Genomic DNA, 14,265 nt, shown 5'->3' on the forward strand with positions numbered 1-14,265 from the left:
GCATTACTCTGTGTGTGTGTGTGTGTGTGTGTGTGTGTGTGTGTGTGTTGCTGAGTTTTGAACCCAGGACCTCACACATGCTAAGCAAGTGTTTTATCACTGTGCTACACCCATAGCCCTATTTTTTCATTTTTATGCAGATAGATCCATTTGTTTTCCTTTTTGGTTTCAGAATTTCATATTCTTATTCTAAGATAATAAACTCACTCATGGTTACTTCTAGAACATTTTGATAGATTCATGTTTTTTTATAAATAATTTTCATCTATCTGAAATTTATTTTAATATAAGAATATATGTTAGGTATTGTCTCTTGGCATTTGGTATTAGGTCCCATACCTCCCACCAATGTGAAGCTTTGCAGACTTGTAGGTTCTGAAAAGTTTAGATTCTATCAATAATATACATTTGGTCAAGATTTGGAAGATAGAAAGGAGATAGAGGCCATCTTCTTCTGTGGCTGTGCAAGTGTAGACAGTTGTTTGTAGCAACCAGATTCCAGGTTAGTGTCTTGTCACCTGCTTCCTGGGTAAGAGGTAATGCTGTTGGTGGTGGCAGCAGCATTAGCTTTCTGAGTCACAGATGGTAGTATGACCTTGAGTCTCCAGTTTCTGCTCCTGCAACTTTTTTAGCAATTTAGTTAAAACCCAATTCTATTAAATCCCTTTCTACTTGAAGTATCTAGAGGGGTTTATTTCCTGCACAGAACCCTCACTCATGCAGAATTTAACACAGATCCAACTTTATTCCTTTCTAGGCAGATGTTGTACCACATTTTATTGGGTAATCTCTCTTTCCTCAACTAATCTGAAATACCATCTTTATCATAGAATAAATCTATTTCTGGATTTGTCTAAATTGACTTGTAGTTTGTGTTTCTTTTTCCCTATTTCAACATATTGTATGTTTTTTGTTGTTTTGTTTTGCTTTACTTTTTTTGTGTTGCTGGAGATTGAACCCCAAATCCAAGGCTTTGCACTTGCTAGGCAAATGGTCAACCATTGAGCTATATCTCCAGCCTTCATGATATATGTTTTAATACGTAGTGGTAGTAATCCTTAATATTTAAAAAAAAAAATTCTGTTTTTCTAGATGAATGTTAAATATCATTTTGTTGAGTTCCCCAAAATGTTATTTTGATATTTTCATTAAATTCATAGATTAACTTAGGAAAAATTGAAATCTTTGTTATATTTTAACTTTGATACAAATAATGTGGATGTTAGGACTGAGAATGTAGCTCAGAGCAAGGCATGCCTAGCATGTGCAAGGCCTGGGTTTAATCCCCAGCATTGCAAAAAAAAAAAAATGTAGAATGTCTTTAAATCTTTTTTTTTCTTACATTTTTTAACATTGGTGCATTACAGTTGTACATAAAGGTGGGATTCATTGTTATATATTCATATATAGGCACAATATTTTTGTCTAAATCTTTAAAAAATCAAAATTTTTCTTTATATAGGTACTGCACATAGTCTTATCTTTTTTGGTTCCATTGTGGGTTGGATCTTCTATTCTTTTTAAATAGGTTTTTAATATATAGAAATTTTTATTTATTTTTAAGTTTTTGAAAATTTTTTTGATATATTATTTTCCTAATTTGCTATTTAAGTACTGATAATAAAATAATATGTAAATGTTTACTTAGTGTTTTCTATATTCCAAACACTGTTGTTGTTGTTTTTAAAATTCTTATACAGTTCTAATATTTTTTCCTATTTCCATTTTTTTTTTTTTTTGATACTGGGGCTTGCACTTACGGACATTCAACCACTGAGCCACATCCCCAGCCCTATTTTTTATTTCATTTAGAGAAAGGGTCTCACTAATTGCTTACAGCCTATGCTTTTGCTGAAGCTGGCTTTGAACTGGATCATCCTGCCTCTGCCTCCTGAGCTGCTGGGATTACAGGCTAGGCACAGTAGGCAAGCACTCTACTACTGAGCTACAACTCCAGCCCATCATCTCCATTTTTAATTTGACAAAACTGAGGCACCAAGAGAGTTATGTAACTTGACAATAGATGTGAATATAGAGAGGAAAGTCTTGGCATTAATAAACAGCCCTTTTCTTTCAATATCTGTAATAAGAATAGTACTTTTCCAGTGAGAGAATTATTTCTGATGTTTTCATTTTACCTGAGAGTCTTGAATGCCTTGGTTACTCTCTGCCCAGAGTTGGAATCTGTGTGGAATATTTAGACTAACCTAATGCCCAGTGACAAATGGAATTGAAAATGTGATGCCAGCAAATACTGGCCTGTTTATATATACTTAAGTGTAGAATTAGAGAGATACTTTAATGATCTCATAAGCTTTTAATATTTAAGTTGACTTTTTTCCCCAGAGTATTAGCAATGATGGGTTCTGATATCAAGTCCATGAAAAAGACTTTTGTTACTGCAACTAACTGAAATTATTTATTCACTATCTCTTAACGCTATAATTTTTTATTATTTATTTATTTATTTTTAACATGAGCTCTCTTTTATACTTACTTCCTGTTGAAATTCACTTGGTAGTTTTGCTTCCTGTTGAAATTCATTTGGTTTATAAAATACAGTGAATTCACATTGTTCATACATATTGGCAAAAAACAAATAAGAAAAATATCTTCAGTAATTCTGTTCTTAGGCCCTTGGCATCTACTGCCCCAGGATCAAAGAAGTAATTCACAAGGGCACAAAATTCTTGGATTTGAGCCCTAGAGGAATTAATTCTAGCAGTTTATTGTATAAGATGCAATGCCTCCATAATTCAGTTCTGCACTAGATATTTTGTAACCTTTGTTGAGTCCTGTCAGGATATAAGGATTTCTTCTAAAACTGAAGGAGCAAAAAATGCCTTCCTCTTACAACAAAATTACTACCAAAATAATTGTGATTTTAAACATAAATATATATTCATAAGTATATATTCATATTTAGTGTAAATTAGGTCTATTTTATATAATTCATTAACAAGATTACAATAGAAAGGAATAACAGAAAGGTGAGTTTTCTTTTGCATGGTTTAATTATTAACTAAAGTAGATGGCCCTAACTTTTTCCTAGAAAAACTTTCTACAGATAATCTCTCCCTCTTGGCAGCCCAACAGGCAGAACACTGCTTACTCCGTGGAGTAAGTGCACAATGAAGACTGCCAGCTGTTTATATACAGCACCACTGCCCTTAGGCAATCCTGAGCCCCTTGGCTCACAGCAATAGGGATACAATTTTACTTAACAAGCTGGTTTTTCTGCTTTATTACTGGAACAGAATTAGAAGAAAGGTCTGTAAGAACTGACACACACATACATGAGAGAGGAGACAGCCAAGGTTACAGGATCAGTAAGTATAAAATTATCCTTATAAATCAAGGCCTGTAACTTTAACAGAACTCCTAAATGACATTGCCCTATTTCTTTATTTCTTGAATTAGCCACATTGCAGTGATTGCTGGTAATGATTCACAGTCATCAAAAAGCTGTAAAATGACATTTAGAATATGGTTTAATAGGCATAGATGAGCCATGTTTTTAAATAAAAATGATTACACTTGCAAGTTTCTATAAAGGTCGGTTTAAAGAATTAGGAATATTCATCAATGGTAGTTATTTCTAACCATAGTTCCATGGGTTTGTTTCAGTGTAACCATGAACTTTTAAAAATTGTGTATATGCACATATTTCTATGGGAGGGCAGAACATGGGGGAAGGGGAACTCCATATCTTTCATCAGATTCTCAGAGATGAACCCAAAAAAAGATAAAGGAGTAGCTGGATGCAGTGGCAAGCACCTGTAATCCCAGAGATCACAAATTTGAGGCCAATCTCAGCAATTTAGTGAGAACTTCAGCAAATTAGCAAGACCCTATTTGAAAAAAAATAAAAAGAACTGGGATGTAGCTCAGTGCCCCTGGATTCAATTCCCGATACCCCCCCACAAAACATTAAGGACTAATGAATCATCTAAGAACACTTCAACCAAACCAAATTTGGAGATAGTGATACTTAGTATATAAAACACTATCAAGTTATGATTAAGTTTAATTATGTTATGAAGCTAGAAGTCTGTTAGAGCTACTAGAAAACGAAATTCCAAGAAATTGAATTTATATACATTGCCGGTGGGACTGCAAATTGGTGCAGCCAATATGGAAAGCAATATGGAGATTCCTTAGAAAACTTGGACCAGAACCACAATTTGACCCAGCTATCCCACTCTTTGGTCTATACCCAGAGGACTTAAAAACAGTGTACTGTAATGACACTCCCCCATCAATGTTTATAGCAGAACAATTCAAAATAGTCAAACTGTGGAACCAACCTAGATGCCCTTCAAGAGATGAATGGATGAAGACACTGTGATTGATATATGTATATATAATGAAATATTTTTTAGCAATAGAAGAATAAAATTATGGCATTTGCAGTAAATGGATGAAGTTAAGAATATCATGCTAAGTAAAGTAAGCCAATCCCAAAAAAACCAAAGGTCGAATGTTTTCTGATAAGTGGATGCTAATCCATAATGGGTGGCAGGGCATGGGATGAGTGGAGGAATTTTGGATCAGCCAAAGTTCCCCATAAAACTGAGGAGAGGGGGGGACATGGGATAGTAAAGATAGTGGAATGAGACGAACATCATTATGCTAGGTACATGTATGATTGCACAAATGGTGTGACCCTACTTTGGGTTTAACCAGAGAAGTGAAAAATTGTGTTCCTTTTGTGTACAATGAATTGAAGAATATTCTGCTGTCATGTATAACTGGTTAGGATAGATAGATAGATAGATAGATAGATAGATAGATAGATAGATAGATAGATAGATAGTTGTACATTCTGCTATCATGTATAACTGGTTAGGATGGATGGATGGGTAGATAGATAGATAGATAGATAGATAGATAGATAGATAGATAGATAGATAGATAATTGAGTTTAATGATCCAGTTGGCTCCCCACCTCCTTTTATGTGGCACTAGGGATTGAACCTAGGGCCTCACACATGTTAGGCAAACACTGAGCTACCTCTCCTGTCCTATTTTTGTTTTGAGACAAGTTCTCAAGAGTTTCCCAAGGCTGGCCTGGAATTTGAGATCCTCCTGCCTGAGCCTCTGGAGTAGGTGGGAATACAGGCATACTCCACTGCACCTGGCTAGAAGGGACTGCTTTATGGTACCAGCTCATGTTGACTGGGCCCCTTCTGACTAGTTACTGTGAATCTTCTGGGGTATTTGTTTTTAAACTGAAAAAAGAGTTTTGGTTTTTTATGGGTGGGGGGGCGGGTATGTGCTGGGGATTGAACCTGGGGTCACTTTACCACTGAGCTACATTCCCAGTCTTTTTTTATTTTTTATTTTGAGACAGGGTCTCACTAAATTGCTGAGGCTGGACTTGAACTTCCAATCCTGCTGCCTCAGCCTTCAAGTCGCTGGGATTATAAGCATACATGTACCACCTTGCCCAACTAAACTATCGCATTTCGAAGTTTAGTCTGACTACATGGCATCTAGCAGGAGTGACTCCATTCTAGTTTGGTTTGGTCTACTACAGGAGCTTGAAACAAAAGGGAGCTATCACAAATTTTATGTAGTAGAATATATACAGCTTAAGCTCCCTTTTCTCTTTTACAATACTGCCTTAAGTCATTGCTGTCTTCTTATATTACCACAGCCAAAATTAAATTTAGCCACAAAGTCAGTTACTTTCCAGTTGGCCTTTTCATTATCTCTTCCATTGTATCCTAAACCAAGATCCAAGCCCCAAAGTTAAAAATAACCCATTGTCCAGCCTGCTAGACAAACAGCAACTGCCTTGGTTGGCACAAAACTTTAAAGTGGGAGTGCATTTAACTCCTTCCTCACTGCTGAACCAAATTCTAGGGGTTGGGAAACTTTTTGTTGAATGTTAAGAGTGCATGAAAATTTTCCTATGTTCATAAATGAATACATGGCCAGTGTAACTCCACACCATTACAACCACAAGAATGGGAAATTATACTCCTATATATATATAATATGTCAAAATACATTCTATTGTCATGTATAACTAAAAAGAACAAATTAAAAAATATAGAAAAAAATTTTAAAAAGAGTGTGTGGAGTTAGGAGACCTCAGGAATAATCTGCTGCTTTGTCATTAGGAGGTAATAAATCAACAGCTTGCTGTTGTTGGGTGCTGTGGTGCACACCTGCAATCCCAGCAGCTTGGGGGAGGCTGAGGCAGGAGGATTTCGAGTTCAAAGCCAGCCTCAGCTACTTAGCAAAGCTCTAAGCAGCTTAGTAAGACCCTGTCTCTAAATTAAAAAAAAAAAAAAAAAAGCTGGGGGATGTGGCTCAGTGGTTGAGTGCCCCTGGGTCCAATCCCCAGTACCAAAAAAAAAAAAAAAAAAAAAAAAAAGCTTGCCATAGCATTCTGTGGGGAATGTTATCAAATGTACTTAATTCCTGGTATGCAGTTTTGATTATCTTTTTCTAAAATTTCATTAATCTAGGACTTTTTTTGATTATTGACTTCAAAAAATTCTTAAACAGTAACTTTAATTCATAATATAAGCATATTGTAAGAATATCATACAGCATAGTAAATAAAGAAAAAGTGAAAATTCCTCTTCTCCCAAAACTCCCAGTTTTATTTCCTAGAGTCACTTAAGAATTGTGTGCATCTTTCCAGCAAATAGGTATATCCTGTAACAAAACATGCACAAATGTGGTCACACTAGATATACTGTTGGGTCACACTAGATATACTGTATATTTCTTCATTATCTGCCTTGCAGATAATCCACCTCTTTTCAGTGGCTGCAGAGTATCATTTGTTAATCATCATACAGAGTATTTAAGATTCGTTGTCCCTAAAGGTGCTACAATGATCCAGAGCCCTTCTTATACCTGTATGGTAACATATTGTGTGGATTATCTATAAATTCCAAGTCAAAAGATAAGTGCTTTTTGAATCTATAGATTTGGGTAGCTACAAACAGCCCCTGACTTGCAATTGTTGGATTGTTAATTCTTTCAACTTTATGATGGTGCAAAATTGATATGTATTCAGTAGAACTTGTACTTCAAATTTTGAATTTTGATCTGCATACCCTTTCTTACTAGTGATATGTGGCATAATACTCTGTTAATGCTCTTAGTGACAGCCAGCCACAGCTCCCAGTTAGCTGAACAGTCACAAGGGGAAACAAGTGATACTTTATCGTGTGTGTGTGTGTGTGTGTGTGTGTGTGTGTGTTGTTAAGCAATGGTTTTTTGGGTTTTGTTTTGGTATTGGTACCAGGGATTGAACCCAGGGACACTTAACCACTGAGCCACATCCCCAGCCCTTTTTTATATTTTATTAGAGACAGGATCCACTGAGTTGCTTAGGGCCTCACTAAGTTGCTGAGGCTGGGTTTGAACTTGCAATTCTCCTGCCTTGGCTTCCCAAGTCACTGGGATTACAGGTGTGAGCCACCACGCCTGGCTAGCAATGTTTGGTAGGTCAGGTGTTTCACATGCATTTTTAAAAAATATTTTTAGCTGTAGATGGACACAATATTTATTTTTTAATGTGGTGCCGAGATTCAAACCCAGCACCTCACACATGCTAGACAAGTGTTCTACCACTGAGCTACAACCCCAGTCTCTCACATGCATTTTTTACTTGGTATTTTCAGTTTACTATAGGTTTATCAGGATGTAAAATTTCCTTCATAATGGAGGATCATCTATATTAACAAACTGCTTTCCAAAAAAGCTTCACCAACTTATAATTCCATCAACGTTGTATAAGAACACCCATTTGTTTCCATCTTCACTGACAAAGTTTTTTCAAACTTTAATTTCTTCCATACTATTAATAGGTGAAAGTAGATTTTATTTCATTTTGTTTTCTTTATTATGAATTAGGAAGAACATAGATTTATTTAATATAAATATTTGTTGGTTGCTTTTGATTTTTAAGAATCAGAGGGTTTTGTTTTGTTTTGTTTTCATTAAACACTTTGTTGACCATTTCTTATGGTTTTGGTGCTTTCTGTAGAAAATAATCTTTCTCAATTGTGTAATAAGTGAAATACTTTTGGGGGCAGATCAAGTTTTCTTTATCTTTTTAACCCTTGGTTACTTTGTGTTGAACTAGTAGTATTTCAGTTGATTCCTCCATCTCTCTGCTTTGGCAAGATCTTCTGCAATAGCTTTAATCATTTGATCAGTAGTTTTTTTCAAAATGGTTGCTGTCTTTAGGGCATGATCCAAAGCCGAGTTTAAAATCTACAGAGGAAAAGTCCACATGTTTTAGTTACATAAACTTACTAATGTTTTTGGTAATTGGCTTCTTTCATTATTAAACATTGCAAGATGGAATTTTTGGAGCATTCTGTTTTCCACACAGTTTATTTCTGTTTTTGAGGGTTAGTTTCCTAGGAAACCAGTCAGATGGAATATATTTGTTAGGGAAAGGGAGAGAGAAAAGATCAACGTGTGACTGATGAGCATGAATCAGAGGGTGAGGTCAGCAACCTGCTGATCTGTTTCCCTGCTGCAGAGAAAGAAAAAAAGAAAAGTTCTTAGGGGGCATTAAAGGGGTCCCAATTAGGGGCCATACCACTGAGAGACCACCCAGGGAGACAGAGCACAAATGTGGAACATCTGAAAGTGGCCTGAGGATAAGTGTTACTGGCTTGAAAATAGGAAACTGCTGGCAATCCTAACCACAGTGTCACTGGAACACACTCCAGACCTTCAAGCCTGGGCCAGGGGAATCCTGCAGCATAGGCACCACCCACAAAACACTTTCTCCAGGAAATGTCCTTTGGAACCAATTTAGGAATGATACAAACCACATGGCAGGTCTCTAGGTTAGTACTGAGCACAAAATGCTTTTAACATAGCATTTTCTGAAAACCTATACTGTAATGACTTAAAAGCTAGTAGTTCTGTAGTTTTAAGATTAAACTTATGAGGTGCAAGAATCTAGAACCTTTTTTCTAAGTCCTCACCTTAGATTCTGTTTCTTCAGAGCCACATAAGGATTTGCTTCCAGGAATCCTGAAGGAGTGAAAAAGGAGTAAAGGTATTGCAAGTCTGAGCTGTAGGTCATGAAAGTCTTAAGATTTTAGATTTTTTTTCTAGAAGGCAAAAACACATTCATTGGTACTTGTGTAAAGTGCCACCCTCACGTATACCCTCCTGTTCCAGTCAGCACTGGTTTAGTAAAAGGCTCTTTGGGGGCTGGGGTTGTGGCTCAGTGGTAGAGCGCTGGCCTAGCACAGATGAGGCCCTGGGTTCAATCCTCAGCACCTCATAAAAATAAATAAATAAATAAATAAAATAAAGATATTGTGCACAACTATTATTAAATATTTTTTTAAAGGCTCTTTGGGGGCAAGAGGTTGGGACGATTCATACATGTGTGTACATACACACAGCCTTTCATAGCTCGTTTGTCCAGTGGACTTACCACCAACCACAGCTGACTTCGGAACAAGGTTGTTGCCATGATCAGGAGGGCACAATTCTTCTAGAATTGGCCTCCTTTTTCTTTGAAACAGACAGGCAAGACTCCAAAGGGATTTTTACCTCATTTTCATTCTTGGGGGGACCAGTCTTATACCCTGAATATTTATAAAACAAATACACATATAAAATTGCCAACCATAAGGCACCTTGGATAGAGTTTATCCTAGCACCAATGAGCTTACACAGTAAGGAAGCTGAGGCGGTAGAAAAATAAAAGAAGCATCTCTTTTAAGTCAATAGGCCCCCCTAGACTACTACACTATAATTATGGTTCTGTTGCTGAGGGATGGCCCTAAGTCTGCACTGGGTGACTGGAATGCCAGGGCCATTGTATTGTTCATTGTATTGTTCATAACTAGGGGGTTTATTCACATAGCATGTATGATGGGCAATGCAAGTAGTGATGCTTTTTTCAACCATGAGAAAGTAGCCCTGAGAGCTGCCATATAGACTTGCCTGTCCATCCTTGCTTCATCCCTCTACTAAGCCTTACTTTGGTACTTGCATTTATGAGCAATAACATCTCCAAAAAGACTTACTTCAGATACTTGTGACCTCAGAACCTCCCTTCATCCCTCTTTCCTTACCACATTAACATTAGTTGGTTCTGCTGTTTAGCACATTGGATCTGACCTCCACATAAGTGTTGTCCATTCTGCATCAGGGTCCCCTAGCTGATGAAAAATGGCTGGGGGTGGCAGTGGGCAGTGGTGCAGTGGGAAGAGCATGGGCTTTACCCTGTGTCCAGTTATCATTTTCAATAATATTAATAACAGCTGTCATTTGCTTAGTAATTTTTATGAACTGGGTACCATTCTCAATATTTAATGTATTGACTCAATCCTCAATGAATTTGCACTATTATTAATTTCCCTGTTTTACATATGGGGAAAGAGAGGCACCGAGAAGTCAAATAACCTGCCAAAGAGCACAACCAAAATGGAAACCCCAGAAGTCTTCAAAGACTACATTTTTAAGCCCAATGCTGTACTATGATAGTGGGTAGTAGATTCAGACTGAGTTAATCTGATCACAGAACTGAATTATTAGGCACCCTGCTTGCTATTGGTTCTGCCTCTTGAATGCACATACTTCTGTCTCCATGACTACTATTGTCCCACCTGGATCACTGCATTAGCCTCTTTATTTGGCCTCTTTGTTCCACCTTTGGCTCCTCGAGTCTATTTCAAAGTGAATTAATACATTACAAAACTCTCTTCCTTGGTTTCCCATCATTCCCAGATAAACACATTGTATGCATCTAACCAATGATAGCTAATTTTGTGACTTTTAGTAATAACAAAATGATACTTACTTTCCAGGTGTGGGCTCATGTTCACCTTGAAAGGATTTCGAATTCACTCTCTGGGAACAGATCCGTTTTGGTTTTGGACAAACTGAAAATGATTAGCTATGATTAAATTGAGAGGAAAAAAATGATCCCCCAAATTAAATAAACTTCATTTGAAAACAAAACAATTCCCGGATGATGATGTATATCATCTTCCTGAACTTTTCAATGTGAATAAAATATTTCATAAAATTTTAATAAATATGTAAATAAAGGAAACACAGAAAACAAGGAATTTTCTATCAAGTCTTCTGAATTCATGAAAAGAAGGGCAACTTTTAAAAGGAATTCTATTAACAGACAAGAGACCAAGAGTTAAGAATCTTAAGGTGTTTGCTGTTAACCAGGGCTTGTTGTCCAACTTCTGTGGCTCAAATACTTTATCTGATAAATGGAGAGATAATAGCTTCCAAGAGATTGGAAGTTCCTGAAATCCTCTCCAACTTCAGAGTGAGAAATCTAGGAGTCAAAAATTATCAATTATGTTAACACAATTCTGAGTTGGGCATGGTGGTACATGACTATAATCCCAACAACTCAGGAGGCCAATGTTCAAGGCCAGCCTTAGCAACTTACTGAGACCCTGCATCAAACTTAAAAAGGGCTGGGGATGTAGCTCAGGGGTAAAGTGCCCCTGGTTCAATCCCCAGCACGCACACACACACACACACACACCCACACACCCCAAAAAGATAATTTGAGACTAAACAGAAAAGAAGTATGTAGGGGGGCTGTGGTTGTGGCTCAGCAGTAGAGCGCTCGCCTTGCACGTGCGGGGCTCTGGGTTCAATCCTCAGCACCACATAAAAATAAATAAACGAAATAGAAGTATTGTGTTCAACTACAACTAAAAAATAAATATTTTTTTTTTAAAAAAGAAGTATGTAGGAAAGTCACCATGAAAGATAAGAAGAAAGAAAAAGGAAGAGGGACAAGCCATCAGCTAGCAAATCTGCTGAGGTCCCTTCTTCTCCATTCTTTCCCTGTTTTTCTCTTCCTCTTTTCTCTATCTTCCTGCTTTCTCAATCCTGGTCTCCTGCTGTATTCACTGGTGTTTAGTAGCCAGGCTTCACTTCCATCCAAAGGGTCCCACTGGACAAGGGAAACTGGAAGGGATTGTCCCTCAGACATGGAAGGCAGGACAGAAGCCAAAAAGTCCAGATTTTAGTCTTGCTGACCACCTGGCATTGGGTCATGATGAACGGAGGCACTAATGAGCTCAATCATAATTTTTTGGTAATCTCCAAATGTAACTTTGGATTTTGTTGGAAACATAGAAACTCAGAAAAGACCACAGGGTCATCAGATCCAGTTCTAGTCTAGTCCACAGATCTATAATATCGGACAACGTACATTGTCTCCCAGATGGGGCTCAAGGCTTGCAACAGCCCACTCCATTTTCTATCAGCTCCAATTACTGGAAGGTTCCTTTCCAACACTGGAAAAAAGCTGCCTCTACCCTCTTAGTCACTGTGACTTCTACCCTCTTAGCCACTGTGTTTACTAAGAGTTCAAGATCACATTTCAGTGGCTCAGGTGTATTCCTCATACATGTATTGGAATAACAGTTCCCAAGACTGAGGAGATGGTAAAGAAATCTGCTTCTGCAGGGTCTCAGTGACTTTCACTTTGAGAGAATACATCTCACTGGAGGATTTGGCAGCTGGCGGTGAGTAGGGGAGACACAGCTGAGGTCAGTCAGGTAAATGACATTGTTTAATTGGGCACTAGCAATAGGGAAAAATAAGAAAATTCTCCCTGGTCTCCTGTCCCCAGGGGAAGAGTTCTGAAGGGATGAAAGAAAGGATGTGGCCCATGTGGGAGAATTAAATGTGGCTGTCACTAGGGTAAAACAAGAAGTATTTTCTTCTGTCCTTCATGTTCCCATGGCGCACCACATTTTGCCTTGAACTTTCCTTATGTGCAGATAAGTTCCTTTCTGTAATTGGAAACCCCTTGAGAGGGAGGAGCCATGTCTTAGTCATCCTTATAAATAAATGTGGGATTTTAATTTTCTTGAAAGACAGCAAAATTTCACATTGAAAATGAGCTATATGATGTCTAAGAAATATAAAAATGTTCTATTTTTTTTTCTACATGCTTTTAGAAAGGATATATGTAAAGCTGTAACCACTCTGAATAGTGGTGATTATTCAGTCATTTGTTCAGCAAACATTTATGCTTTGTTACTGATTTGCACTGGTGTAACAATAACTTTCAAAGTCATTTATCGCTAGGATTTTATATTTCTCACCCCCCACTATCCTCTTGCCACCCAGGTGTAGGGCTGAATTTGGAAGTGTCAGGTGAGTGCAGGACACCTGGGCAGCAGACTGGAGAGGGCAAGGCTCTCCAGGGGGAAGCAGTGGCCAACGTCACAAGGGCAACCCACACAGACAGGATCCTGCAGGGGATGTACTTACGAGGTGAAGAATTTTTATTTTCATCTGAAGACTGGACAAAAGCACCTTTTCTGCTATGATTTAAGTAATTCTGTCCTGGGGTGTTATATCTATAATAAAATTCTAAGAAGAAAAGATTACAAATGCAATTCATTGCTTGGAAACAACTGCTCTCACTACTTAGCCTTGCAGAGGCCCCCAAGTTGGTCTCACCGTTCAGTGGTTCTTTACTGCAGACTTTTCGGTAGTTATGAATATTATTGCCACAGTCCTCGCATTTGTTCCTTTGCCACCCAGTGTCAGAACCAGAACAGAACCTGGGTTCTGTGTCGGAACCTAAGAAAAGCCCAAGTTACACAAAGGAGGTGTGAGTTTCTTGAGTATAGTCATTAAATGTGGTGTGGAGAGTAGGGTTGTAACACACAGGGTATGCATTAGACACCAAAGTGTTCACCTCCTCGGCTGTGTTTCCAAGGGATGTTGTCAGCAGGAGAGGAACATCTTGGATCCTCCTCTGACAACAGAGATATTTTGGTAAGTGACAGATCTGATAATGAAAGTCTCAAGATGTGCCTAGTACATATATAGATGCACGTCTGCTGAGTGAGTGGGTCTGTGGGAATTTGACCCAGTGAATTAGACAATGTTGCATTTGTAGGTTTTTTTTTTTTTTCCCCAGACTTACCCTGATACATCCATATTCTTAAACTCAGACTCTGCTATGGTCAAGAGCTTTTGTTTTGTCATCTACACAACTGAAAAGATCATTTTCCTGTATGTGGCATTCGTAAGTCCATGAGAATCTGAGTGATAACTTTACTCTCTTAGCTAAGAGGCTAGGTAGCAGCAGAGAGCTCCAGTGCCTGGTACAGATCTAGAACTTGCTGGGCGGTGGAATTCCCCAGGGAGGGCCAGAGCGTGAAAGCACAGGGCCAGACAGGGGAGTATGTAAGTATGAATCACCAATGGAATGAGTTTGAACGCCTGTGGTTAAACATGACTCTGGTACTTATTAGCTGT

General features: G+C 37.9%; 1 protein-coding gene across 1 annotated transcript in view; it reads right to left on the reverse strand.

The window, feature by feature from the left end:
- Positions 1-8,042: 8,042 nt before the first annotated feature.
- The window catches only part of Aknad1 (AKNA domain containing 1), a 35,918-nt gene continuing 29,695 nt past the window's right edge, over positions 8,043-14,265 (reverse strand). The window contains 6 exon segments of the mRNA XM_027922028.2: positions 8,043-8,244; positions 8,973-9,055; positions 9,058-9,101; positions 10,808-10,889; positions 13,267-13,368; positions 13,459-13,581. Coding sequence (XP_027777829.2) covers positions 8,110-8,244; positions 8,973-9,055; positions 9,058-9,101; positions 10,808-10,889; positions 13,267-13,368; positions 13,459-13,581 — 569 coding nt within the window. The 3' untranslated portion in view covers positions 8,043-8,109.

Source organism: Marmota flaviventris, chromosome 10 (assembly GCF_047511675.1).
Source record: "Marmota flaviventris isolate mMarFla1 chromosome 10, mMarFla1.hap1, whole genome shotgun sequence".
Taxonomy (NCBI): domain Eukaryota; kingdom Metazoa; phylum Chordata; class Mammalia; order Rodentia; family Sciuridae; genus Marmota; species Marmota flaviventris.